This window comes from Drosophila serrata, unplaced genomic scaffold (assembly GCF_035046125.1).
Source record: "Drosophila serrata isolate PLE 108 unplaced genomic scaffold, ASM3504612v1 contig_334, whole genome shotgun sequence".
Taxonomy (NCBI): Eukaryota; Metazoa; Arthropoda; class Insecta; order Diptera; family Drosophilidae; genus Drosophila; species Drosophila serrata.
The window spans coordinates 1,459,343-1,485,191 of record NW_028257232.1 but is presented as its reverse complement, the minus strand read 5'-3'; the positions used below and the strand labels follow the sequence as shown (position 1 = coordinate 1,485,191).

Genomic DNA, 25,849 nt, shown 5'->3' with positions numbered 1-25,849 from the left:
TATTTATTACAACATCCCCTTCCCCCGTTTTCTTGCTGTGTGGCTAAGGAAACCACAAATTGTTTGACATTTGGCACTGGCCTCCCTCCCGAAAAATCCTTTTCCTGAAACCGAGTAATGTTCTATAACTCTTGCCGCTGACGAAGCATCCATTCCACACTCTAAGTCTCTCGTCCTTTCAACTTGCTGTGTGTGTTATTGTCACTTGCCAGCGGCAGTCCTGTGTTATTCTAGCCAAGTTTTCCGTCACACAAGAAGGACAAACTTTTTGTTGTTAATTCGTGCAAGTTTCTGGCAAGTATTTACGTGCTCCAAAGAGTTGTTTGGAGCGACGCAGAGCTGGAGGAGTCACTGGGACAGGCCGGCTGCTGGGAAAGTTTTTGTATGTTAATGGCATAGTTTAGGCAAAATGTTTATACTAACGCCTCCACTTTTCCCACTCCACACAGTATCTCCAGAATATCTTCGGAACCCTGTGTGGGTGCATACATATACACATATTTTCTTTCGACACACATTTTCACATTTTCCGGGGCCCAAAAATTAACTTTCACTCGGTCGCCACATCACACCCACATCGCTCACTTAATGTGCCATTGGCCACGTTAAGTGACTTTCTTATGCCGGTTGTAAAATTCTCCTCTTTATATGGGACCATATGGATTTCGTTTTTGCCACTATTATCCTGCTTTTCGGTGCACTCGGAAAATTATAACAAGACAAGAGTTTTCATGGGAATTTATTTCAATAAGAAGAAACCGAAAATCTATCGATATTTTTAAATGACCATTTTTTTGTTGCAAAAAGCAATGCTTAAGAAACTCATAACTAGGCCCAAAATTCATTAATTTTAATTCGGAAAGCAGTCCTATGTTAGTTTTTGTTAGATTAACAAATTTGCATTCTTATTTTAAAATGTAAAAAATCCTATTTTTTTTCTTCAAAATTTTCACAATTTTAACGAAAAAAATTTATAAAATTTTGAAAAAAATAGTTTTTGGTTGAACATAGCTAGATCGATTCTGCTGTTGATGCTGATCAAGAATATATATGATTTATAGGGTCGGAAATGATTCCTTCATCAAGTTTCAAGCCTCTGACTAAATTTAAAATACCATTTTTTTAACCTGTTATTTATTTATATTTTTATATGACAATTTTTGCAACAAATCAAAGTTTAAAAAACTCATAACTAAGCCAAAAATGCATTAATTTTATTTCGGAAAGCAGCATTATGCTAGGTTTTAATCGATTATTAAAACTGCATACCCAATTTAAAATGTAAAAAATTTATATTTTTCTTAAATTTTTTGTTGACAATTTTCATTTTATAAAAATGTGAAAATTTTGAAAAAATTAAATTTTTGTCGGACATAGCTAGATCGATTTGGCTGTTGATGCTGATCAATAATATATATGAATTATAGGGTCGGAAATGATTCCTTCACATTTTTACAAGCTTCTGACTAAAATTATAATATCCTGGAAGTAACCTAAAGTTTTTTCAACAAATATTTCATTTCCTGCATTAATATATTCAATATGTTTTATATATTCTTAAAAAGTTAGCAAATCCTAAACTCTAAATAATAATCAAATAGTATTTTTCCCCGATTTCCCCCAGTGCAGGCCCATGTGTGAGAGAACAACACTACTACGACATACATAGCTGTGGTTAAATATGCCAGGACTATGAAAGCTTGTAATTTACTTGAGTACACCGTGCTGCAGATGTCCTGTTGCCCCCACTTTCCCCTGCGCCACTCCATCCTACGGTCGCATGTGGCTGTTGGCCAAGTTAAGCCATTGACAAAAGTTTTCGGGCAATTTTTCTTTTGATTTACTTTGCAGAATTTGAAACTTGGAGGAGAGGCCCACAGACAGACTTTCGAGTGTGCCAACTATTAATTTCGAGTCAAAGCCACTGAAGTTGGGATTTAGTTACTGCCTCCTCCGTCCGTCCACCGATTGTTGCTAATTAAATGAAAAGTTTGCCAACCAATAGGTTTAGTCGAAGGAAATTGATTTGCCGCACCTGTTGGGCTCTGTGGTTCCTCAACACGAGTGCCTCACGTATGTAACCACTTCTCGCTCAAGGACGAAGCCATGGTCATGAGCCATGCTCATCCTTTGACTACTTAAGGATGTCAGGGCAACGAATGTGGAGGAGCAGGAACTGCCATTGCAACCGTATTACATTCTGCTTAACAACAAATTACATTCGGTTGCCGGGAAAGTGGCCAATGAGCCACTCCAGCTGAGTGCTCTGCACGGCGGGGAAAATACTGGTTTTTCTGGTAGATATGAATACATTTGAATTTGGGTTTCGGTTACACAGGGAGAAGATGTAGTTTCAGCTGAACACATTCATTAGTTTCTTAGAATAATAGTCCTGCTTTTCCACAGAGACTTCTTTTCTCTTTTTCCAAGTGCACAGGTCTGCTTTTCCAACTAACTTAAGTCATCTTTCCTTCCCCCCGCCAAGTGCAATGGACTCAGCTAGGGGGAGATGATAAGTACGGGAAATGATGATGATAATGATGATGGCGGTGACGAGGTCCTCACGAAATGAGCCAAGTGACCAAATACAATTTCCGGCTGTCGGCAAACAGCTGAGTCTGCTAAATGCTGGCCAAGAGAGTGAGGCTAAAACTGGAACACAAAACGGCTTTGGCAGTTTGAGTTGTTGCTTGTTTTGATTAAAAATTAAGCATGAGCAGGAGTTTAGGGTTTGGGTTTGGGTTTGGGCTTAGCCATCCCGAGAATCCTGGGAATACAGTACGTGCTCGGCTTGGGGAATTAGGCGGCAAACAGAGGAAAATGCGTTCCGTAATAAATTCAAATCAACTTTAGATGCGGCCCCAACTACATGGTCATCAAATCGATTGGAATACAAAGTCACACCCAGGCTGCTCTTTAGTTCCTTTTTGCCAGCTATAAATTCTGGTTCCCTTTTTCTCCTTTGCATTGGACTCTTCCTGGGTCCATTTTACAGCAGATCCAAGACGGTCTTTGCCTGGACTTAAGCGCATTACCGACTCTGGCTACGATTTCCTGCGATTCGAAAGGCAAAGGCAAAGGCAAAAGTCTTTTAATGTCTTATCGCTTGTGCAAATAAATAAGCGGGCAATGGCGTTCGGCTCAAGTCTTGTTATCCTGGTTGAGCAATTGATTTACTTGTCGACTGACGACTGTCTTATGTAAATTTTCTCAGAGTGATTCAATTAGCGACGGAGACCAGTTAGTAGGTCGGTCCATCTGGCACACGTGGCGTATACGTAACGAGGAGAAGAGAATTTTAGTAAAAATCTGTAGCATTTCTGTCCTAAAATCAATTACCAATAAACGTTCTATTAACTCCCATTACGGTCAATTCTGTGACTTCCGTTTTGAGTGCTACAACGGAAGTAGCAAGGCCGCCATTTTGAAGGAAAATATGACAAATGGCTTACGGTTACAAAGACAGTCCATTAGAGTCTTGGGGAGGGGAAGTTTGTTTGGAAAGATCATGGTAGTTACACTTAATACAGTTTCCTAAGCGACTGAAGGATATATATTTACTCATCCTGTAAAGTAAAGCATTTATATATATATTTTATATTTATATCCAGCAATACAGCATCTCGGAATGGGATCTTAAAGTCTTCATAGGAAGAGTTTACTACTTCCTCAACCGAATAATGAGTGTAAATAGAGAGTAAGCTCCTTTGAGGGTCGAGAAAAATGTGTCTAGATGAACGCGAAGCATGCCCCCAGCCATAGCTGTGATCTTTCTCAGCGATTGCTCAACGAAGAGCATCATTTTCCTCTTGAAACTCCGATTCTGAGAGTGCCAATTGCAACTAAAAGCTGCATAATGGAGTTTTCCGAACCAATATTCATTGTCTGTGCCAAAATAGCAGGATGGGAATATCTGAAGGGGCATGGCCATCGAGTAGAATATAAGATAAATCCTGGCCATGGGTTCGGAGACAAAGAAAACCAAAGCTGCAATGCCAATGCAGACATTCAAAGCTGTCACCGTAAACTGAATGAACATGGGCAAGGATATGAAGGCCTCAAGGCACCGAAAGAGTCTGGGAAATATTTCAGAATGTTCACATTCGTTCAAAAGCTCCACAAAATGTCACTTACTTAATTAATCTCTTGTGATCCGTGATGCACGCTTCCAGCTCCTTTTCAGGGTCTTCCTCGGGATCCATGCCAACGTCTTCGAGTCTCTTATACAACATTTTAATGTGCGAGGAAATCAGGCAAAGGACCACAGCCGGAAAGCAATCGCTGACATAATTCTGTAAAAGCTGAAAGGATATCCCCACAATTTGATACACATTTGCTATGCAAAAGTTCCTCGTGGAGTTCATCCAGTCGAAGGGAAACCAGGCGGGATACATCAATCCCCGCTCCTCCTTGCGGAGAAAGGAGAGTTCGGCGAAAAAGGCGATGGGCAGGTAAATGCCAATGAAAATGTACAGGACATTGCGTAGTTGCACCTTGACCTTGCCATAAATCGCTCTCTGTCCAGGACCTTTTACCCGTTCATCCAGGAGACTTAAGAGTCGTTCCATTTCCATCACATCCTTGAGATTATAGGCATAGATCAAGCACTTTAATGAGCAGGCAGTGCAGGTCACAAAGGTGGTCAAATTGAGGATGTCTTCGGTGAGGGTACGGTTTTGAAAGAGCGACATGCCCAGGTGAAAGGGATAGCACAGAGTGACCAGCAGGTTCAGAATGATCCCATAGCCGATGTACAGGTTCCTCCAGGACTCGATGCGTTGATGGGCTACTCCAAGGACCCGCCAGGCTGTCCAGTGGCTTCTTAGGAATATCAGACTGTTGACTGTCTCCTCGGCCATGTTTCGTCGATTTCTCAGCTCTAACATTGCCGGGTTCTTTGCTTAAATACTATTTTTTAGTTGCCAATTTTAGAAATGAGTGTGCGTGGTTCTAGTAATTAATTTCACTCTATTTTTATATTGAGAATATAGGTTAGAGGTACTTTAAATTTAAGTATGGTAAACATTTATTGATCTTCTATTGATACCAAATTTAAATATGGCAATAAGCATCCTTACTTCCGCATCCTTATAATAATGGTGAACAAGGAGTATGCTCCCTTTAGGGTCGAGAAAAATGTGTCCAGATGGATGCGAAACATGCCACCAGCCACGGCTGTGCTTTTCTTCAAGGATTGCTCCACAAAAAGCATCATTTTCCTCTTAAAACTTCGGTTCTGAGTATGCCAATTGCAACTAAAAGCTGCATAATGAAGTTTTCCGAACCAATATTCATTGTCTGTGCCAAAGTAGCATGATGGGAATATCTGTAGGGGCATGGCCATGGAGTAAAAGATAAAATACATCCTGGCCATGGGTTCAGTTACGAAGAAAACCAAACCGGCAATGCCAATGCAGACATTCAAGGCGGTTACCGCGAACTGAATGAACATGGGCAAGGATATGAAGGTCTCAATACGACGAAAAAGTCTGGGAAATGTACAACAAACTATATAGTATTAATTATAAAAAGTTTTCCCTATTCAGCTCACTCTAGCAATCGCTTGTGATCCGTGATGCATTCCTCCAGATCCTTCTCTGAATTCCTTTCCGGATCCATGCCAACCTCCTCGAATCGTTTGTACAGCATCTTAATGTGCGAGGAAATCAGGCAAAGGACGACAGCCGGAAAGCAGTCGCTGACATAGTTCTGCAAAAGCTGGTAGGATATGCCCACAATCTGATACACATTTGCTATATAGTAATTCCGCGTGGAGTTCAGCCAATCGAAGGGAAACCACGCAGGATACATCAGACCCCGCTCCTCCTTGAACACGAACGAGAGCTCCGCAAAGAGGGCGCAGGGCAGGTAGATGCCAATGAAGACGTACAGGACATTGCGGAGCTGCACTCTGACCTCTCCGTAGACCCGCTTCTGCTCTGGACCCGCAACCCTATTGTCCAGCAGCAGCAGCAGGCGCTCCATTTCCGCCACATCCTTGATGTTCCAGGCGTAGATCAAACACTTCACCGAACAGGCCGTGCAGGTGGCAAAAGTGGTCAGGTTGAGGATGTCCTCGGTGAGGGTTCTGTTCCGAAAGAGCGACATGCCCAGGTGCAGGGGATAGCACAGGGTGACCAGCAGGTTGAGCAGGACACTGTAGCAGAGGTAGAGGTTCCTCCAGGACCCGATGCGGTGCGGGGCCACTCCCAGGACCCGCCAGGCTGTCCAGTGGCTGCCAAAGAACTCTAGACTGTTGACTGTGACCTCGGCCATGTCTCCTTGACTTGTTACCTTTCAAACTTATGGGGGCTGCCCCTTAAATAGTCCTCCTTGGTGTTACCCTAATTGCGGCTGATTGTTTAATTATATAATTAGGCTTGCGTGGTCACAACAATTAGGAATTATGACAACCACCTGCCAAAGGTACCAAAGGGGCTTCCCACTTCGAGCTTCGTGAAATTTCAATTAAAATTGAACTCAATTTGAGGTCAGACGAACACTCTTCAATGGGTAGTCAAAGCAAGCACTCGTCAAACGTAGAATTCGTGGGAAAAGCTCATTGAATCAGACCCAATATTGTTAAAGAAAATTTCAAATGAAATTAATATTTCCCAAAAGTATGTACTAAAACTGTTTAAGGTAAAGAACAAAAAGTGAATAATAATTCTGCAAAAATGGATAATTTTCCCAGCTCACATTCACTACTTTTGTTGACCAACAATTTTCACTACCCGTGAATTTCAGCGAAAAATGTGCAAATGAATTGCAAAGTAATGCAGATGTCATTCTATACTTTTGAGCAAAGCTCTCATGTTACGCGGCCGCTGGTTTTATAATTAATAAAACTGACACACAAAAATCTGTATGGTCCTCGTCTCATGGCTCATTTTGCATTTGCATTTGCTCTGTGTCCTCTGTCTGCTTTTGTCAGCGGTTTTTCTGTCAAAATTTGTGTGCTAAAAAGTATGCTACAGAATTTATGGCTCACTCGCTGTCAATTTTACAAGCCTACACAGACACACACTTACACTCACACTAACACTAACACACACTCCATGCGAATTTATGGCGCATTAAATTATTCGCTTCGTAAAAATTTCAACGCGACTCACTTGATATTTCCACATGGTGCATGCAATTAGCATGTCCAGGCGCTGGGCAAAAAACATGTTGCCATATTGTTGACAGCCCCATAAATTGTTGCATGCGACGATGTCGACGGCATCCAAATGGCAGGGAAATTCCGGAAAAATCCGACGCTAAAATGGGGCCAAAACAAACTCAACGCTGCCGCTGGCATTGCAAATATTTGCAAACATGCGCAAAACGCATCTAAACGCATCGCACAGCTCGCTAAAGTCTTAATTGCTGAATATTTCCACATTTTATTTTTCGCCACGAAATTCGTCCTTTCCCTCTAGAATGTATTCGAATTTTGGTTGCCATAACTTAATTAATGTTGAGAGATTTAGATCCGAAATTCAGCGGAAACATAATTACCACTCAACGCGACAAAGTTGATTTAGTGGGAAAATAATGCCATGACGGCAGTCGGGGGAAACTAGCTTTTGTTTATTTGAAAAGACAGAAAGGAAACTAAAGTAGTAGAAGTAGTAGAAGTTTTTATACACTTGCGTATTGTTTTAAAGTTATTTAATTGGTTCCTTCACTGTGTTTCAAATTTGACTAAAATTACAATACCATTTTTTAGCCTATTTATCAATATTTTTATATGACAGTTATTTCAACAAATCAAATTTTAAAAATTTCATAACTAAACCAAAAATGCGTTTATTTTAATTCGGAAAGTTGTTCTGTGCTAGTTTTCATAGGGTTAACAAATCTGCATACTCAGTTTTTAAAGTTTACAAATTTCAAATTTTGTCAAATTTCAAATCTTTGATTAATGTAAGATTTGGACTAAAAAATTGGAAAATATTTTGAAAAATTAAATTTTCTTCCGGACCCAGCTAGATCGATTCGGCTGTTCGTGCTGATCAAGAATATATATGATTTATAGGGTCGAAAATGGTTTCTTCACTGCGTTTTAAGCTTCTGACTAAAATGATAATACCATTTTTTAGCCTATATTTTTATATGACAATTTTTTCAACAAATCAAATTTTAAAAATTTCATAACTAAGCCAAAAAATGCATTAATTTTAATTCGGAAAGCTGTTTTGAGCTAGTTTTCATAGGGTTAACAAATCTGCATATTCAATTTTTAAAGTTTACAAATTTCAAATTTTGTCAAATTTCAAATATTTGATTAATGTAAAATTTGGACTAAAAAATTGAAAAATATTTTGAAAAATTAAATTTTCTTCCGGACCCAGCTAGATCGATTTGGCTGTTCGTGCTGATCAAGAATATATATGATTTATAGGGTCGGAAATGGTTCCTTCACTGCGTTACAAGCTTCTGATCAAAATTAATACTTTTACCCCGTAAGGGTATAAAAACAAAATGAATTTTATAATATAAAAATAAATGGAGACAAGAAATTTTTCAGTTGACAATAATTGAAAAAAATATTAAAAATAATAATTATCATTACCTACAAAATTGTCAGATATATTATTATTGTTATTATTATTATTATTTTTGAATAATTAAAGGAAGTTGTACAACTTGTTCAATATTTAAAATCAAAAGAAATCAACAATATTTTTAGCATTGTCATGAATCGAAATGACTCAAAGAGTAAGGTTTTAAATGCAACTAAACCTTTAACAACTTTCTAAAGACCCAAAATGTGTTCCAAATTGAGCATTTTTAGATTTGTCCTCCCCTAAAACTGACTCCATAATTTATGTTTTAGCCTGACGGCGACCATCATGTGCAGTTTTCATTAAACATGCACTCTTTCCGGGAAATGTATTTTCGGGGGACCGCTCTTGTCTAACGACTGAGATCGCAGCGCTGCGGCGGAGGCCCAGCTGCTGTCAGCAAATGAGAACGACAACAATGTAATTATCATAATTAAAAGGCACCCCAGTACCACAGCATCCCAGCATCCCAGCATTCAGGTTCCACAAGCGGTCACGACGGCCATGAATTTCCTATTAAAATCCCATTCCCCCGTGGCAAAAGTGTGCGAAAAAGCATCAAGCAAGATTCACGACGACGGCGGCTGTGCAGGTTGCATCCAAGGGGTTAATGCCGGGGAAAAGCTGCATAATTGGGCCAGTTCGCTAATTGTAAAACGTTGCGCATTAATTGCGTCTGCAGCGTTGCTCATTTTGTGGTTTAACTACGTACGAACGTCTCCATTGGATTTACTAGTTTTCCCATCCGTCCCTTCCCTTCCTGCAGCATCCTCCATCCGCAGAGACCACAAGATGATAATGATGACAGAACCCTTATGCAATTGCAATGGCAAAAGAAACGTGTTGCTTTTGTTGCGGCTTCAGTTGCCGTAATGCATTCTTATCAGCGATTCTTATCAGTGGCAATTCCAGAAGCCGAACTCACCACGATTTCACCGGAATGCCGGACACTGTTGAACAGCTGTGACACAGAGGAGAGTCCTTTGTGCTAGTGCGCATGTCCTTGCTTGGACGAAGAAAACATCGAAATTTGACAGGAATTGAATTTAATAAATACATTTCAAAAAAATACAAACTAGAGTTTTAATTTATAAAGATTTTTTAAAGTTTATATTGAATGGAAAATTAACTAGATTGGAATTTAAATAATTTAAGTGTGGAAGTAACAAGTAATCAATTTGATTCAATTTTAATTCAAGCAAAAAAGAAATTGGTATTTATTGTATTAAAAAGCACATTTATAAAAGCAATAAACAATTAATTTACATTATTTTACTTTAAGCATAGCAGCAAACTTTGGAAAGCCGAAGCTTGTATACTCTTCCAGTTTATAATAATTGGATCAGAGGACAGAATCGATCACAACTTTGCCAAAAAAGCATTAGTTTTAATTCGGAAAGCAGCCTTATGGTAGTTTTTATTAGATTAATACGTACTCAGTTTAACAAGTAAAAATTTTAAATTTTGTTCAACGTTTCGACCAATTTTTCGATCTTATAATTATAATTATAACTATAGTTTAATTGCTAAACCTGTTTTTTAACAGAATTTAGTCATCTTTATAAGTTTCTAATCTATTCTTCCTTAAGGCACACATTGCGTATACTTAATTTAAGGGTTTTCACGTTAAGTATACGCCATGTATGCTAGATTGTTCTTCAATCGAAGACTATTTTTACTTTATCTAGCAAGTATCATAAGTAACTCTAATCAGTAAGTATCTTTGACTAGTAAGACTGTATGATCAGTTACTCACTTTGAACACTAATAAACAATGACTTGCAACTTTTGTAACACAACACATATCTGGGACCTGGCTGGTAGAAGTCACTTCGTTCCGGGGATGTTAGAACCAGTTGGGAATTTTATGCACAGATGTGCGAGATTTGTTTTGGAACAAATTTAAGCTATTTAACTAAAACTATGGAGTTATTCTTCTTCATAATTTTACTAGTATATAAGTCGAAGAATGGCGAATCGGTTGACTATATATATATACACATATATAACTGCCATAGGAACAATCGGACGATTTATAGAACTATGATCAGTAATTAACTATGACCAGTAATTGACTATGAGCAGCCAGTAACTAAATGTGAAAATTTTGAAAATAAATAAATTTCTTTCGGATATATCTAGATCTACTCGACTGTTCGTGCTGATCAATAAAATATATGATTTATAGGGTCGGAAATGATTCCTTCACTGCATTTTAAGCTTCAGACTAAAATGATAATACCATTCTTTGCATATATTTGTTATTTTATTATATGACAAATTTTTCAACAAATTAAAGTTTAAAAAACTCGATAACAGCCAAAACTGCATTAATTTCAATTCGGATTGCTGTTCTGTGCTAGTTTTTACGAGGTTAACAAATCTGCATCTTCAGTTTTAAAAGTTTACAAATTTCAATTTTTGACAAATTTTAAAAATTTTATTAATGTAAAATTTGACCTAAAAAAATTATAAAATTCTCGAAAAAAAATAAATTTCTTCCGAATATGGCTAGATCAATTCGGCTGCTCGTGCTGACCAAGAATATATATGATTTATAGGGTCAGAAATGAGTCCTTCACTGAGTTTTAAGCTTTTGACTATATAATACCCCGCAAGTACACAAATTGTATTAAAATTGTTTTTATATAACTTTTTTTTATATAATTATAAAATAAATTCTAAAATAAATTATAAAATTATTAGAAAATACATTATACATTTTTATTGCTTATAATTCTTTTCATTTAGCTTTCAATGTAAAATGTTTATTTATTTATTTTCCTTTAAAATTGGGTTCTTTGACTCATCATAATCATTAATCATATATCATAAGGCTTATATTTCCCCTTTATTTATGATTTTCTTATCACAACTCTCAATTCCAACTTCAAACTCAATATACTCTCTTCCCTCGAAGTTACATGCAACAGTTATCCTTTGCCTTTGAGGCTTATCAACCGCCGCTTCCAGTCTAATCAGAAACATCGCTGGAAGGCGACACAATGCTCTCTCTCTCTCTCTGTCTCTCTCTCTCTCTCTTTTCCACGGAGAGAGCGGAACACTAACCTGCCTCAACAGCTTTCACTTTTCCCTGCTGCTCCACAGACCCACAAAGGGGCACGCCGAGCATCGCCACGCCTCGGACTTGGAATCAAACTCGGATTCGGATTCGGATTTCGGATTCGGACTTCGGATTCGGACTTCGGGTCGTATTGAGGTGAGTTTCCGAATGGCCGAAGTTGACGTAGGATCTGCGCTTCGGAGCCGCAGTTCGTTCTGAATCGCGTCGCGGCGTGGTTGTGGTTGTGTCTGCCCATCCGAGATAAACCAGGAATATACTCTTGAGGACCACATTCCGGTTTGAATCCATCTTCGAGTTACAGATCGCGAGCGAAGTGAATCTTTGCGAAACCGAAAAATCTGTGCAAAATGACAGCAGTGACAATTTGCAGAAAATAAATCAATACAACCGTGAGAGCTTACCAAAAAAAACCCAGAAAAAATAATACTCAGAAACCAGTTCGGTTTGGCACAAAGAATAATATTTGGACTACACCCCAAGGGTAAGTGGAAATACCTTTGAATAAATGTGCTATTCCATGGAATATTTTTGGTGATTTCTTCATTGTTATCATATGCTTTTGATAATAACAGCTGTTCCAAAAACTAATAATTACTTTGGAAACCACATGAAATTCAAATTGAATTCAAATTCCAAATGCATTCAGAGCTTGACTTTAAATGCTTGGCTAATTGTTTAAGCGAATGCCTGCCGACGGGGCGTATACGTAATGCCATTGTCCAGACAACAGCTTATGCCAATCCCCTTTGCAGTTCCATTCAATTGTCCGCCTGCATTCATGGCGGCGTTAAGGGCTTAAATGCCAGGACATGTGTTGGGTAGACGAGCCCAAAAAAATATAGTATATAAAATAAAATAAAATAAAATAAAATTATCATCTGCCTGCAGTGAGAGCGCTTTCAGCTTGAAAAATACTGCTGCCTTGGGATGCAACGAAAAGGACCAATAACAAAGGACTCCACGGGTGCTGTGTGAGAGTGAAAGTAAATAATGAATTCCATTCTTTCCACATCCTACTGGGCACTGGGCACTGGGCACTGCGAGTTCATACACACACAGAAGTCAATTAATTAGGAGGCCTTCCATATCACTCATACGCCGTGTGCTCGCTGCCAGGCCAAGTGTGAAATTGTATTTCCAAGGCTTCAATCCAGAAAAAAGTTCTTTTTTGATGGTGGCACCAATTAATTTTGGTTCCCCTTTTTGCCACAAATGAAGAAATTATACCTCCTTTGCTGCTGCTGTCAGCAGATTCAGATGAAACGCTTCTTCGTTCGAGTTAATTCCCGAGAATCCTTTTCCAGGACATTGTTTTAATTCGTGGCAGGTTGTGGCACTTGCTGTTTACTTGCCCCAGCTCAGTTCATCCGTTTAGACTTCACTTTGCATACAAATGGGCTAACTGGGCGCTTCTGCTTTATGAATGCAAATTTGCCCAGCCTCCTGCTGATGCCTGCAGTTTGCCATTGACCCATGCTGCGAAGGATGCGACTCCGGATCTGGATACTGTGCTCCTGCCAGGGGTGTCCCTGCCAGTTTCAGTTACTCCAACCTATTTGCATACAGTCGGAGAAAACTATACCCTCATCTGGTTGAAAACTATGTGAAAAAAGAGCAGTTTGAGTTTGGCCTCAGGCGAGTAACTTGAATTATTTCTGCTTTCTCTGTGGCTCCTCTGTGTGTGCATTATGGCAGATAACTTAACAGACTTTGAAGTTTTTTAGAAAAGTTTGCTATCTATTTGGAAGAGAATTACAACTATTTATGCAGGCATATTTTATACTTTCAGTAAAGGTTTGAAAAATATAATTTAAAGAACACAGAATTTGAAAGATTTCGGTATCCTTTCAGTATCCTTTCTCCCAGTGCGTACTTGTCAACAATGGCAAACAAAAACAAAAGCATCTGGCAAATAGTTACACCCACTGTTGGCCGTTGGCAGCTGTTTTGGCCTCCACTTATTCGGCTTTTATTTAACGCTTCCTTTTGCTTTCCTTGGTATTTTGAGTCCCTTCTAGGAGTTACAAGATATTCCAGACGCGGACAACGAATTTAATGTAAATAAGGCAGAGCCAGCAAGCTGCAAAGGATATAAAAATATGGCCTACAAAAAAACTTTGATCAAAAAGGCAAACACGTGTCGGGGCTCAAGTTACATAGAAGAGATTCGTTTAAACAAAATTCCCATGGGGCAAACATCCTTGTGGCTTCCCACATTGGTCAAACGGCGAGTGAGTGAGTCGACTGAGTCAACTGAGTCGACTGAGTGTGTGAGTCGACTGAGTTTGCATAATTTCTGCGATTCGCCGACTTAATCCCCCTTTCGGCATTATAATTATAAATGCGTCGTGCGTTGCCAGCCAATACATTTAGCTCCGAGGCTGTGTACATATTATTTAATTATGATTTCACCTAATCTCACCCCACAGATGATGCATTTGACCAGTTACAGAAGCTGTCGAGAATGTAATTAAAAATTAAATTAACTCAACTGCGGAGGGAGGGAGAAGGGATGGGAAAAGAACCCTAAGCTGTCTGTCTTTAAGCCTTCATTTGATGGACTAAACTCGCATTTAAGCCTAAAGCATACAGATTTGTGTGTGTTTTCGCAAGCCTCGCCAAATCGGCTTAAATCAGTCAGTGGCTTTTGGCCAAACTGGGTAGAAATTATTAATTATGCACTGGCAACGTGTGTTGTGTGGAAACTTAAGCGCATACTTTTCGGGAAAACTACTCCAATAGTATTTAGTTTCCAATTGTGTTTGTGACATGCAACCAATTAATTAAGCTCAAACCCTGGGGCAATCAATCTAATTGACCAGACAGCGAACCAATTAAAATGGCCCGCAAAATGTTGATCTTTTAGGCCTACTAAACTAGGCGTTGACACCAGCAGCACGCCCAATTGTTAAACAACTTAGTTGTAATTCTTGTTATTCTTGTTGTTTTTGACTTCCACCGACGTTTCCATTAAATTAGTTATGATTGTGGCGTGTTAAGCATTAATTAAATGGCCTTGATTGCGGTGTGCCCATTACAAATCAATTATTTAAGCGATTTTAAATGCCTGAAAATCACGCCTCCACACAGACACAGGTCAACTCATTAATGGCATTTAGCTTTTACGATTTGCCTTTGCTTTGAGCACCAATTAAGGTCTCTGAATTCGTAGGTAAAAGGTTATTTAGCTCCGACTCTGATTGAGTATCCTTTGACCCAGTGCCAGGATTGGTCAATAGATATCTCGATATATGATTTGGGCCACAAGAATGCCAATCCTTTGGGGGCAAGTTAACAACAAAGGGAGAAGTAAAAACGAACAAAAAACAACATTCGAATGACAGATTAATTGCCATCGAATGCCAAAGTTGAGTCGAGGCTTTCCCAGCCAGTTTTCCTGCTGTCCCTGCAGATGATTTGTGCCTTTCTTTCAGCGCCTTTCTCTGCTATATTTTTCTCTCCTTTCATGTTCTTTTTTTTTGTTCTGGCCATAGGCAGCAGGTGCTTTGAGCCAAGGTTTCCCTTTTTGCCTGGCCGTGATTGAAACGCTTGCAAATGGCAACAATTGCTGCGGTCTCTCTAAATAACAAATGGCCAAAAGGCAGGATGAAGGCGGAGAGGGGAAAGTTTTATTGCTCACCTCCCCAGACGTTTTCCCAAGAACTTGTTTGGCCAAGTGTCGTTACCAACTTTCTCCAGCCCTACACACCGAGAAGGAAAAGTTAAGAACAAATATTCCAAAGCGGAACTCGGCTTACTAGAAATATTTTGTATCTTGACAGGGAAAATCTCTCGACAATTGCAAGTTGATTTAAGAAAAGGTCTAAATCAACAATTTCCTGATTTTGAAGAGATTTTAAATTCCACAAATTCGAAAATTGGAAAGATTCGCCAGTTAATGCTGATCAAGAATAAATATGAATTTCTATTTCCGACCCTATAGGAAACGGCTCCTTCATTGATACAAATTACATATTCCTCTGCAATCGAAATTTGTATATATATTATCATATATAATTATAATAATAATTAATAATAACATATAAAAATTTCGATTTCAAGAATATGTATATTAATATTTTATAAAATAATAATAAATTAATTATAATAATATAATATTGTACTGGCAGTGAATAGCTTACTCTCGCCTTCTCTTTTTATATGCCTCTGTAAGCCTCTGCCTCTCGCTCTCTTTCTTACTCACAGTAACACTTGGTATGTCTGCCTCCCTCTGTTGCAGCTCTAGAGATGGCGCTTACGCTCTATCTCTCTCTGTTGCAGCTGCAGAGGTAGCTCTTTCCCTCTCGCTCTCTTTCTCTGGTATCATTGATGGGGAAGTATAAATAGAGGTGCTCCGATCGCCGCGACCTCAGTCTGTCCTAGGGGTACCTAGTGTTAACATCGATAGTGGTGGAGATGGTGATTAATCTTCTTCTACAAATTTGAGAGTGAAAATATCCCCGATACTTTTGGCAAGGCTTTTCAAAGAGTTGTAGATATATTTTAGGAAACGAAATCCCTTTAAATTGATCGATTTATTTAAAGTGCAGCACTGTCACTAGTTTTTATTCCCTGTGGTCCTGTGGCAAAAAGGGTTGCTCGGTGGTCCTGTAAAAGTGAATTATGGCGACAGTTGTCAGCGGCAACTTTTAAGCTGCCTATGAAGCGGCCAAGACAAAGGCAAGAGGCAAGGCTGCACTTAGTTACATGGGAGGGAAATGTGGAAAACGGGGGAACCTGGGCCAGTGGAAAACTGGTAAAGTGCAAAACTTTCACTGCCAGGCGTATCATTTGTCAGGTTTTAAAACCTGACCCCCCACCAACTGGCAACTTCCTTGGCTTGGCGTAACTTTGGCTCCAATTGAAGCTCGGCTCGGCAACAGTCAAGTCAGGTGTCAAGGTTGATGGCTGAAGGCAGACTTTCTACCCACCAAGGACACGCGCGAGCGCGAAAATTGTCCTCTTAAATTGTCATTTGTGTGTGACCCAGAGTCACCCGCAGTCACAGTGCCGTATTGTCCTGGCACAAAGGACAATGCCATGGAGGCGGCTGCAAAGACAAGCGTTTTACCGTCACTTGACTGACAAGTCGTGCGTGTGGGCGTGGTCCCGCCACCGCCACCGCCCCCGCCCCAATATCCTTGCCACCTTTAGCAACGGTTATTTCAGGAGACACACAGTGTGTGTGTGTGGGTGCCGGAATTGTATTCCTGGAAACGACAATCGAGAAGAGTTGAAGGAAAAATTATTTATGAAAGAAATCTTTTAGTTTCAGAGGTATGTATATATATAAGATATATATCTTGTAGAAAATGCTCTGGTGAATAATTATACCTTTTTTCTTTAGATATAAATAGAGCTATTAAAGACTATCCTTTATTTTGGAAGGACTTTTTTCTCTGCATTCTTTCTTAAGTCTTGCGTCCTGCCTGTCTGTGTTTATTTCTGCTCAAGTACTCACACACAGGCACATCTGCTTAAGGACACTCGTATCCTTTCGCCTGTATTATTTAATGTGGCCATTGTCGTCAGTTCGTCTGCTCTGTTCTGCTCCTGTCCTGATGCGTTGATTGCTGCTTCACTTGTTCGCCGCTTTTATTAATTTACGAGCTGCGATAAAAGCGAAACCAAATGAAAATGACCCTTGGAAAAAGGCCTGAAGGACACTTGATCTAGATGGTAGATGGTAGATGGTAGTGCGTTAACCGAAAGTTATGTAACAGATGGAAACAAGTCCTTCCCCTGCTGCCTTTCACCTGCCTTTCTCTCTCTGTCTTTCTGGGAAACCAGCACGTGTAGCATCACTTTACTCCTTTCATCGCCAGACAGGAGACATTTCATGTTCAAGGTCCTGGCGCAAATTGATTGACATGGGCAGGAAATTAAAATAGGTACGCTACGGGGTACCTATAAGGCTTTAAGTTTCCCATTCCCGGCGACCAAATCAAGTGAATTTTCTTTCGGTTAAACAGATAGCAGTCCCCGGAGCCATTAACAAAATTGGATTTGATTATTTATACATGAGGAAGCAGCGTGATCGGCCACAAAAAATAAAAGAAGAAAAAAGAACGATGTCATAAATCACATTACACACAACGAGAGACGAGAACAAATACCAAAGAATTCGGTGGCGATACAAAAAAGGGAAATCCCCGCCAGAGAGAGAGGAAGTGTTATTGATGAGCTTTTAACATTTGTTATTTCCGCTCAGCGTTGGCTTTAAACTTTTGGCCAACGATGGCGTCATCCTTGGGTATCTTTACGATACTTGACTTCGAACCCCCTTTTTTTCGCTTGTCGATAATTTAGTTAATAGTTTTAGTACAATTCCGCTCTTTCTATATATATATACTTTATTTTGGCAACGCCAGCGAATTGCTTTGAATGGGGACGGATGGAAATGGGATTTGAGGAAATCTCCTCTTTAGGCCTGATGCTGACGATTTGCCTTTCTGGCCGTCTGTTTGGTCAATAAAAGGGCAACGTCATGTTTTATATTGGCTCTCATGTTTTTCGAGGCCCATAAATTAGGGCAAATTCCATTTGACTGAGCTTTGGCTTTCACTTTGGGCCACGCTGCCATTTGCCTTTCTTCGTTTATTTTGCATTTTTTTTTTTGTATTTATTTTATATTTATATTTTATGCGCTCTTTATTTTTATTCGGCACAAAAAGTTCCTTTTGGCCAATTTATGGCTACACACTTTGTCCATTAGGATTCGGTTTAAAGGCCAAACTTTCAAGGCAGTCCATTAACAATAGGCACAAGTTAAAGCAGCGTTCCACGGGGCGTATGAGTTATATGGCATTTTCCCTTTGGCTAGACATAGTCTGGCTTTCGAATTTATTGACCAAATCGAGCCAAGGTCAATGCGAATTGTTTGGAATATTAAGCCAAGGAATTAGTTGGGCTTAACTTTGGGCATTAATCCAAACAAAACTAGGCTTTAAAGTTGATTATTTTCACCCTCAATTCGCGCTTTAAAATTTAGCTTTACATTTAATTAATTTTCAACCGCATAAAAATTTCCAAAAACCCAATTAATATAGCTTTATTTTTTGCCCCCGAGTCCCCGAGGATATGTTTCCACACATTAAATATGCATTTCAAAGGAATCGAAACTCATAATTAGCATAATCCTGGGATAAGTCGTTCTGGGAAAGGCTTGGGGGCTTATTAAATTTATAAATGTCCTGCCAGGCTCTAATATACATATGTATATATGTATATATATATATGCAAAACCAAGCTAATGTGTTGGCAATTTCCCATTTTCCATACACACACAAACTCACTTTGATTTGCCATGTGTTGTGTGTGTGTGTAAAGTTTTGTTTGCATTCGCCTCCTGAGCACATAATTCCGGTTATAAATTCTCCTCGAAATAAACAGTTGCGCCATGGGTCTCTGTATTAGTCCCGTTCCCAAGGTGTATTCTTTTGCTCCTGTAAGCCAGGATTAGGACTACAGCTCCATTTTATTATGGTAGCGTTTGTCTGCCCCGATTGCTGAATGCCCTGGCTATAAGTGATGGCAATAAGTTGGATTTTGGGTTTGGGTTTTACAAATCAGAGAAGATGTTCTAAAACGAAGAACATTAGACTATTTTCAATCAATATAATGTTTTTTAAATGATAGTTTAACAAAATATAACAAAATTAGAAGGGATACATATTATTATATATAAATATATAGCATAAATATGTAATAATATGCTGTTACAAAAATAAATAAATAAATAAAAGAATATGAATGCAATGCATTTCGTATTATCTATGGTTTTCTGAGCCATTTAATTTAATATTGTACTACTTTCTGGTTAAAATCGTATTTAAAAAGTAATCTATTTATTAAAGAATTTCCTTAAATATACAATCGAACTGAATTTCCCCCTAAAAAAAGGACACTTTCGCATCACTCTCGGACTATTGCTTCGGGCATCTGGCACACGTCAGAGTTTTGCCGAGTCTGTTACTGTGCAATTTATGCGCTCACGTATAAATAGAATTGATTTTGCTTAAGCATCGCATATATATTTTACCTGCTGCCGGTGATTTAATGTCTGGCGACATAATCTGCCATTTGGCACTCGCTTCCCTGCCATCACGTACGCGAGGTTCCTCACTCCTGCAGATCCTTTTGCCTCACATATCCTTATCGCCGTGTCTTTAAGCTGCGTGCAAATCCGAATCCATTTTCATGGGGATTCCATTATGCGAGAGGAAACTTGGGTAAACAATGGGAAAGTACACACAACAAGGATATATGCAATATATAGCAAGTACTTGAATTCAGCGAAAAAAAAGGAGCAAAAAACAAAAAACAATTATGTTGGAATAACACGTTAAAACATTTGTTCTTGCTACTATTCTACATTGGTTTTCTGTTGTTTTTGTTGGGTTTATTTTCGTTTTTTATACTTGAATCTGATTAAAAGGGCGAAATTAATCCCTGGGGTATATATCCTCTCGACGCGTGTTTCGTAAACAATAATCAGTTTTCTTCCATCGAATATTGCGCTATTTTCCATGAATCTGTAATCTTTTTCACACTTTTCCTACTAACAGGTGGAGAAGCTACAGTAAAAGTTATAAAACCAAGACTACTTAGTAGGAAATTCGAGGAACACGTTAAAGTTTGAGTTTCCGAAAGTTTCGTTAAATGTTTTTAAAAATTTATTCATTTTCCAAGTAGAACAATTCTGGTTAAAGCCAAAAGCAAAGTATTAAAGACCAATATAAAAATTGTGAAAAATGGTTATAATATTTAAGTAACCAACTTAGCAAGGCTTGAGAAAAAAGTTAAACAAAAAAATGGTGAAAACTAGAAAATGTATTTAAAGTTAGCAGGTTCTTATATCATTTTTAGGTGAAAATTTTATTTGTGGGTATTTTGTGTATGAAATAAAATATACAAAAATATGAGTAAATTTATAAAAACAACTTTAGCTGAGTTTTGTGGTTTTTTAGGTAGGAAACGCAATTAAAAAAGGTTTAAAGAATACAAATTATAACAATAATAAGTTCTAACAAATCAAAGTTTCAAAACTCATAACTAAGCTAAAAATGCATTAATTTTAATTCGGAAAGCTGTTATGTGCTAGTTTTCATAGGGTTAACAAATCTGCATACTCAGTTTTTAAAGTTTACAAATTTCAAATTTTGACAAATTTTAAAACTTTTGATTAATGAAAAATTTGGCCTAAAAAAATTGTAAAAATATTGAAAAAAAAATGTTCTTCCGGATATAGCCAGATCGACTCGGCTGTTCGTGCTGATCAAGAATATATATGATTCATAGGGTCGGAAATGACTCCTTCACTTTCTTTTAAGCTTCTGACTTATATGATAATAGCATTTTTTAAGCCTATATTTATCAATATTTTTATAGAAAAATTTTTTTTAACAAATTAATGTTTCAAAAACTCATAACTAAGCTAAAAATGCATTAATTTTAATTCTGAAAGTTGTTCTGTGCTAGTTTTTATACGGTTAACAAATCTGCATACTCCGTTTTTGAAGTTAACAAATTTAAAATTTTATCAAATTTTAAAAATTTAATAAATGTAAAATTTATCCTAAAATAATATAAAAATTTTGAAAAAAATAAATTTCTTCCGGACCCAGCTAGATCGATTCGGCTGTTCATGCTGATCAAGAATATATATGATTTATAGGGTCGGAAATGACTCCTTCACAGAATTACTAGCTTCTGATTATAAAAATACCCCGGAAAGCTTATAGAAATAGTTTTTTTTCTAAGAAACTAATCTTTGCTTAAAAATACCTTCAGCAAAAATATGTATATGAATCCGAAATCCCTTAGCTGCCTGCGATAATCCTAGTCACTGGAAAAACATGTGTAGGCGGCGCCTCATTAAATATCCAATGCTTAAATAACACACGAAACCCGACAAAATATCAGACAGACAGATAGACAAACAAACAAATAAATAAATAAATACATCCGAACTCAACTCGTGGCAGGCCAGGACCTACGGGTGCAGTCCACAAATAGAAGCTAATGAAGGAAACATTTGCAAGCCGCAGAAGGGGAGCGAAAAAATAGCAAGAAAAACGGCTAAAAAACAGAGCTTCCGCTGGCTGCCTTTTGCAATTTTTATTTTTCATAAATTCTCAAAAGCATGTTTTGCCTGCTCATAAAAACGCAGCGCACATGCCATGCCGCCCCTGTTTTTTGCTTGGCTTTTCCACTTCGAGGAAAAGCCGGGAAAGCCATGCCCAAGTGGCTCATAATCTGAGCAATTTGCTAGCGTTTTATGTGATTTTTGTAGCTAGTATTAGTGGCGGTAAAAAACACACCCCAGATGAGACAGTGACAGTGTGTGTGTGTGTGTCGCGTGTGTGTTTACTTTCTGCATCATTTCTATGCAAATTGAAAGCGTCTTGTTCGTAGCATACTTTTCAGCGCGCCGCGAATACTCGATTGCAGCGCTTGAAAATTGAAATTTTAATCAATCTTTGTCGCTAATGTTTGTCAACATTTGACCCAAAATCAATTAAATTTAATGATTTTAAAGACAAAAGAACTCTCCGTCACACTCTCCCTTTTTTTCTTCGTTGATTGGCAACCAGCCATCCAAAGGTAGTCACAAAAAATTATCCAATTTAAAAGTCAAATGTCATTTTTTCGCATTTCTTCTTCCTTCTTTTTTTCCTGGCATGCCTTTTTGTTTGTTGCTTCTGTGTGAATTTTTTCTTTTCCGACACATAATGTGAATTACCTAACAAAGGTGGTGCTGCTGATGAGTTGACGACGAGGACGACGACGAGGACGAAGACGAAGGACTTAGCTTTCAGGACAAGAAAAAAAGTGGCAAAAGGTGTCGCGCCGCCATATTCATTCCAGCCTCTTGGGATGCTCTTGCCAAGAAAAAAAAGTGTGGAAACTATGCTGGTTTTTCCTTCTGGGAAGGAAAAATATACATCTGTTGGGGAAATGTGTCATTCTTGGAAGAAATATATTTGGTAGCTTTACTTTAGGAAAAAATATATATGGTAGTTTGCTTTCTGGGAATTCCCCACATGAGGTAGTAAAATAACTCACAAATATTACAAAATTCAAGAATCATTTAAAATTCATGGAAAATGTTTTTAGGTTGCATTAAAATGAAACTCTTTACATTTGAAACAAAAAAGTAGTAAGACCGCATATAAAAATTTATTTAAAGTCAAACTTGATAACATATTCCGCTTCTCTCTTACATTTGCATTGAAATGAATATATGAAAAAAAGAGAATTTAATAATAAAACATAAAACACATATTAATAAACCTTATTGTAATATAAATTCTTTAATTTAAATACCATTTCATAGAGCATTCCTTATTTCAACCTTGTAAAAAACTCAAAACCCTCTCTACCTGAATCCCTGTTTGACGGTTTTCCGTTTCCGCTTCCGTTTCTTCTTCTTCTGTCAGAAGACATTTCATTCTTTTCACCGGCAACGACAGAAAAATTACCCGAATTTCATTTAACGCTGGAACTTTGTCACTGGCAGCAACAAGGACACAACAAACACACTCTGTGTGTGTGTGTCTCGAACATGCAAAGTAAATGTACTGAGTTTGTTAATGTGTTTGCATAAATTTCAAGGAAGAAAAAAACAGAAGGAGGAACTGAAAACAGCAAATAGGATATGATTATAGGAGACATTTTCTTGGGTTTAGCTTGGAGCAAAAGAAAACTCTGTGAGGAGTTTAAATAATAATATGTATTTGTATTAAAAGTATTCTATATCCTTGTACTTTAGTGCTAGAGTCCATCTTCTAGTTGTAGCTTAAAGTTGTCTGGCATTAATCAGGCTAAGCACATTCGCCTGCTCCAACGACTCGCAGATGCAATTGCTCTTCGCTTCAAATTGGATTGTTAGTTTTCAAACATCCTGGACACGTGTGTGGAATAAGGGGAGGGATGGGAGGTGGCAGGTGGCAGGTCACAGGTCGGGTTACCTGCATCACCAGCCACTCACCTGTGACGACAGGGCACCTGGTAAAAGGGAGAAAGTTGAGCTGTCAGAGAGTTTACATCAGCCCGCATGCTGGGCTGGGCTGGGCTAGTTCTGGGTGGGGAAATGGGTTGAGTGTCACGGGGTTAAGTGCACGGGAATGCCACTATCCCGTTTTAACCCCCTGCTGCCCGGGGTCGTTTGTCGTAATGCATTAGCTGTGTCAGAGGAGACCCGGAACCGGAATCAAAACTGTGGCCCTTTTCCGCTGCTCTCCTCTCCCCATTTCCAATTGTCCGAGAGCCCCAGAGGACCCCGTGGGTTTAGTTGTCCTTTTTATTTCTGCCTTGGCACTCTCCCTCCCCCCGGTTGACTTGCCGTGGCATTTATGAATAATGGATAACGCCTTACTCGCACCCACGGATGTCAATTGTTTATTTATTGTCTGATTGGATTGTCCCCACCGCCGAGGCCGCGACACTTGCACATAAAGAATTCATCGGCGTTTGCACTGCGTTTTGTGAGCAGTAAAAATACAAATTTCAAGCGGGGGTTTATGCGTTAGGGAACTTTGCGGAAAAATTCGAGGAATTACTTGAATGAAAATGTAATTCATACAAGGTTTTAGCAGGCACAGGAAACCTACTTTCATATTTCACACAAGAAAGGAAACTAATTTCGGGATGCTTAAGTGTATATATTATATATGCAGTTTGTAATTAAATTATAGCATCGAATCGGAATTCGATCTTAAAGAAACCTCAAATAGTTGAATTTCTTGATTCCGATTTTAATCGATACTTTTACTTACGATTTCTTTCGATAAATCAAAATTTAAAAAACTCATAACTAAGCCAAAAAAGGATTAATTTTAATTCTGAAAACAGTCCTGTGATAGTTTTTAATAGATTAATAAGTTTTCATACTTAATTTATAATGTAAAAATATTAAATTTATTGTCTTTTTTTGTGACTCTTTTAACGATTATAAAAATGTGCAAATTTTGAAAAAAATAGATTTCGGTCAGACATAGCTAGATCGATTCGGCTGTTCGTGCTGATCAAGAATATATATGATTTATAGGGTCGGAAATGACTCCTTCACTGCGTTTTAAGCTTCTGACTTAATTTATAATACCATTCTTTTCATATATTTTTTATATTTTTATATAACAGTTTTTTCAACAAATCAAAGTTTAAAAAACTCATAACTAAGCCAAAAATGCATTTATTTTGATTCGGAAAGCTGTTTTGTGCAAGTTTTCATGGGGTAAACAAATCTGCATATTCAGTTTTAAAAGTTTATTAATTTCAAATTTTGTCAAATTTTAAAAATTTGATTCATGTAAAATTTGGCTTAAAAAAATTATAAAAATATTGAAAAAAATAAATTTCTTCCGGACACTGCTAGATCGATTCGGCTGTTCGTGCTGATCAAGAATATATATAAATTATAGGGTCGGAAATGACTCCTTCACTATGTTTCAAGTGTCTGACTACAATTAATACCCAGCGAGGGTATAAAAATTGTTAAGGAAGTTGAAGATTATTTTATTTTATTTAGCAGCAGGGGACACTTTATTTCATATACTTAAAATATTTTTTTTTATATATTATAAGACGTGATTAAATGCAACCCAAACTAACTATTATTTTGTATAAGAAGCTTTGAAAATGTATCTTAAACATAATAAATATTTCTATAAAAAAACCCTTTCCCCATCCCAAGTTGTATGTAACCTCAAAGTAATTTCTGATAACTTGTAACTCCTACAACTTAAACCTCAGTTGCACCACGAACAAAAAGGGGGAATAAATAAATATATATAATAAATCCTAAGGCAAAGCTCTCAAAATCCCGGCATAAACTTGCAATTGAATCTGGGCTAATCGCATATAGTGCCGCATGATCCCGAGCTCAAAAGTTAGTCGCATCTCGCACCTCTTCTCGGTGTGCGACTGGAGTGTCAATTACTCTTACTGGGTACCAGGGCCATTGTGCCGTTCTACTACTATAACTACATCCTGATGCCGCCCCTGTGAAGTGTCCTTGCGTGAATGTCCTAGCAACAACTTCCATGGCATTGTGCTTTCTCTCTCGCTGTTTGTGTTTGTCTGAGCTGATGTTTGGTCTCGCCTTGGAGCAATTTTTATGGCTCATAAAACTCGAAATTAGAACTGGTCCTGCCTGTGCCTCAGATACACAGGATACACAGGATATATATGTGTTTGTGCCTGTGCCTTG

The 25,849-nt window shown here is 38.1% G+C and overlaps 3 protein-coding genes across 3 annotated transcripts in view; 1 reads left to right on the top strand and 2 right to left on the bottom strand.

Annotated features, from left to right (window-relative positions):
* Positions 1-3,661: 3,661 nt before the first annotated feature.
* LOC110178494 (odorant receptor 59a-like) lies at positions 3,662-4,859 on the bottom strand. The gene is made up of 2 exons (XM_020945642.2): positions 4,135-4,859; positions 3,662-4,076 (listed from the first exon to the last, which is right to left on the bottom strand). Exons 1-2 carry the CDS (start codon positions 4,857-4,859, stop codon positions 3,662-3,664), a joined length of 1,140 nt encoding a protein of 379 aa, XP_020801301.2.
* Positions 4,860-5,008: 149 nt separating this feature from the next.
* On the bottom strand, positions 5,009-6,276 carry LOC110178495 (odorant receptor 59a). The gene is made up of 2 exons (XM_020945643.2): positions 5,552-6,276; positions 5,009-5,489 (listed from the first exon to the last, which is right to left on the bottom strand). Exons 1-2 carry the CDS (start codon positions 6,274-6,276, stop codon positions 5,075-5,077), a joined length of 1,140 nt encoding a protein of 379 aa, XP_020801302.2. The 3' UTR covers positions 5,009-5,074.
* A 2,728-nt stretch (positions 6,277-9,004) lies between these two features.
* Positions 9,005-25,849, top strand: part of LOC110178455 (uncharacterized) — a 62,390-nt gene continuing 45,545 nt past the window's right edge. Inside the window, exon 1 of the mRNA XM_086837791.1 lies at positions 9,005-12,118. The gene's annotated coding sequence lies outside the window, so the exon portion shown is untranslated. The remainder of the gene's footprint in view (positions 12,119-25,849) is intronic.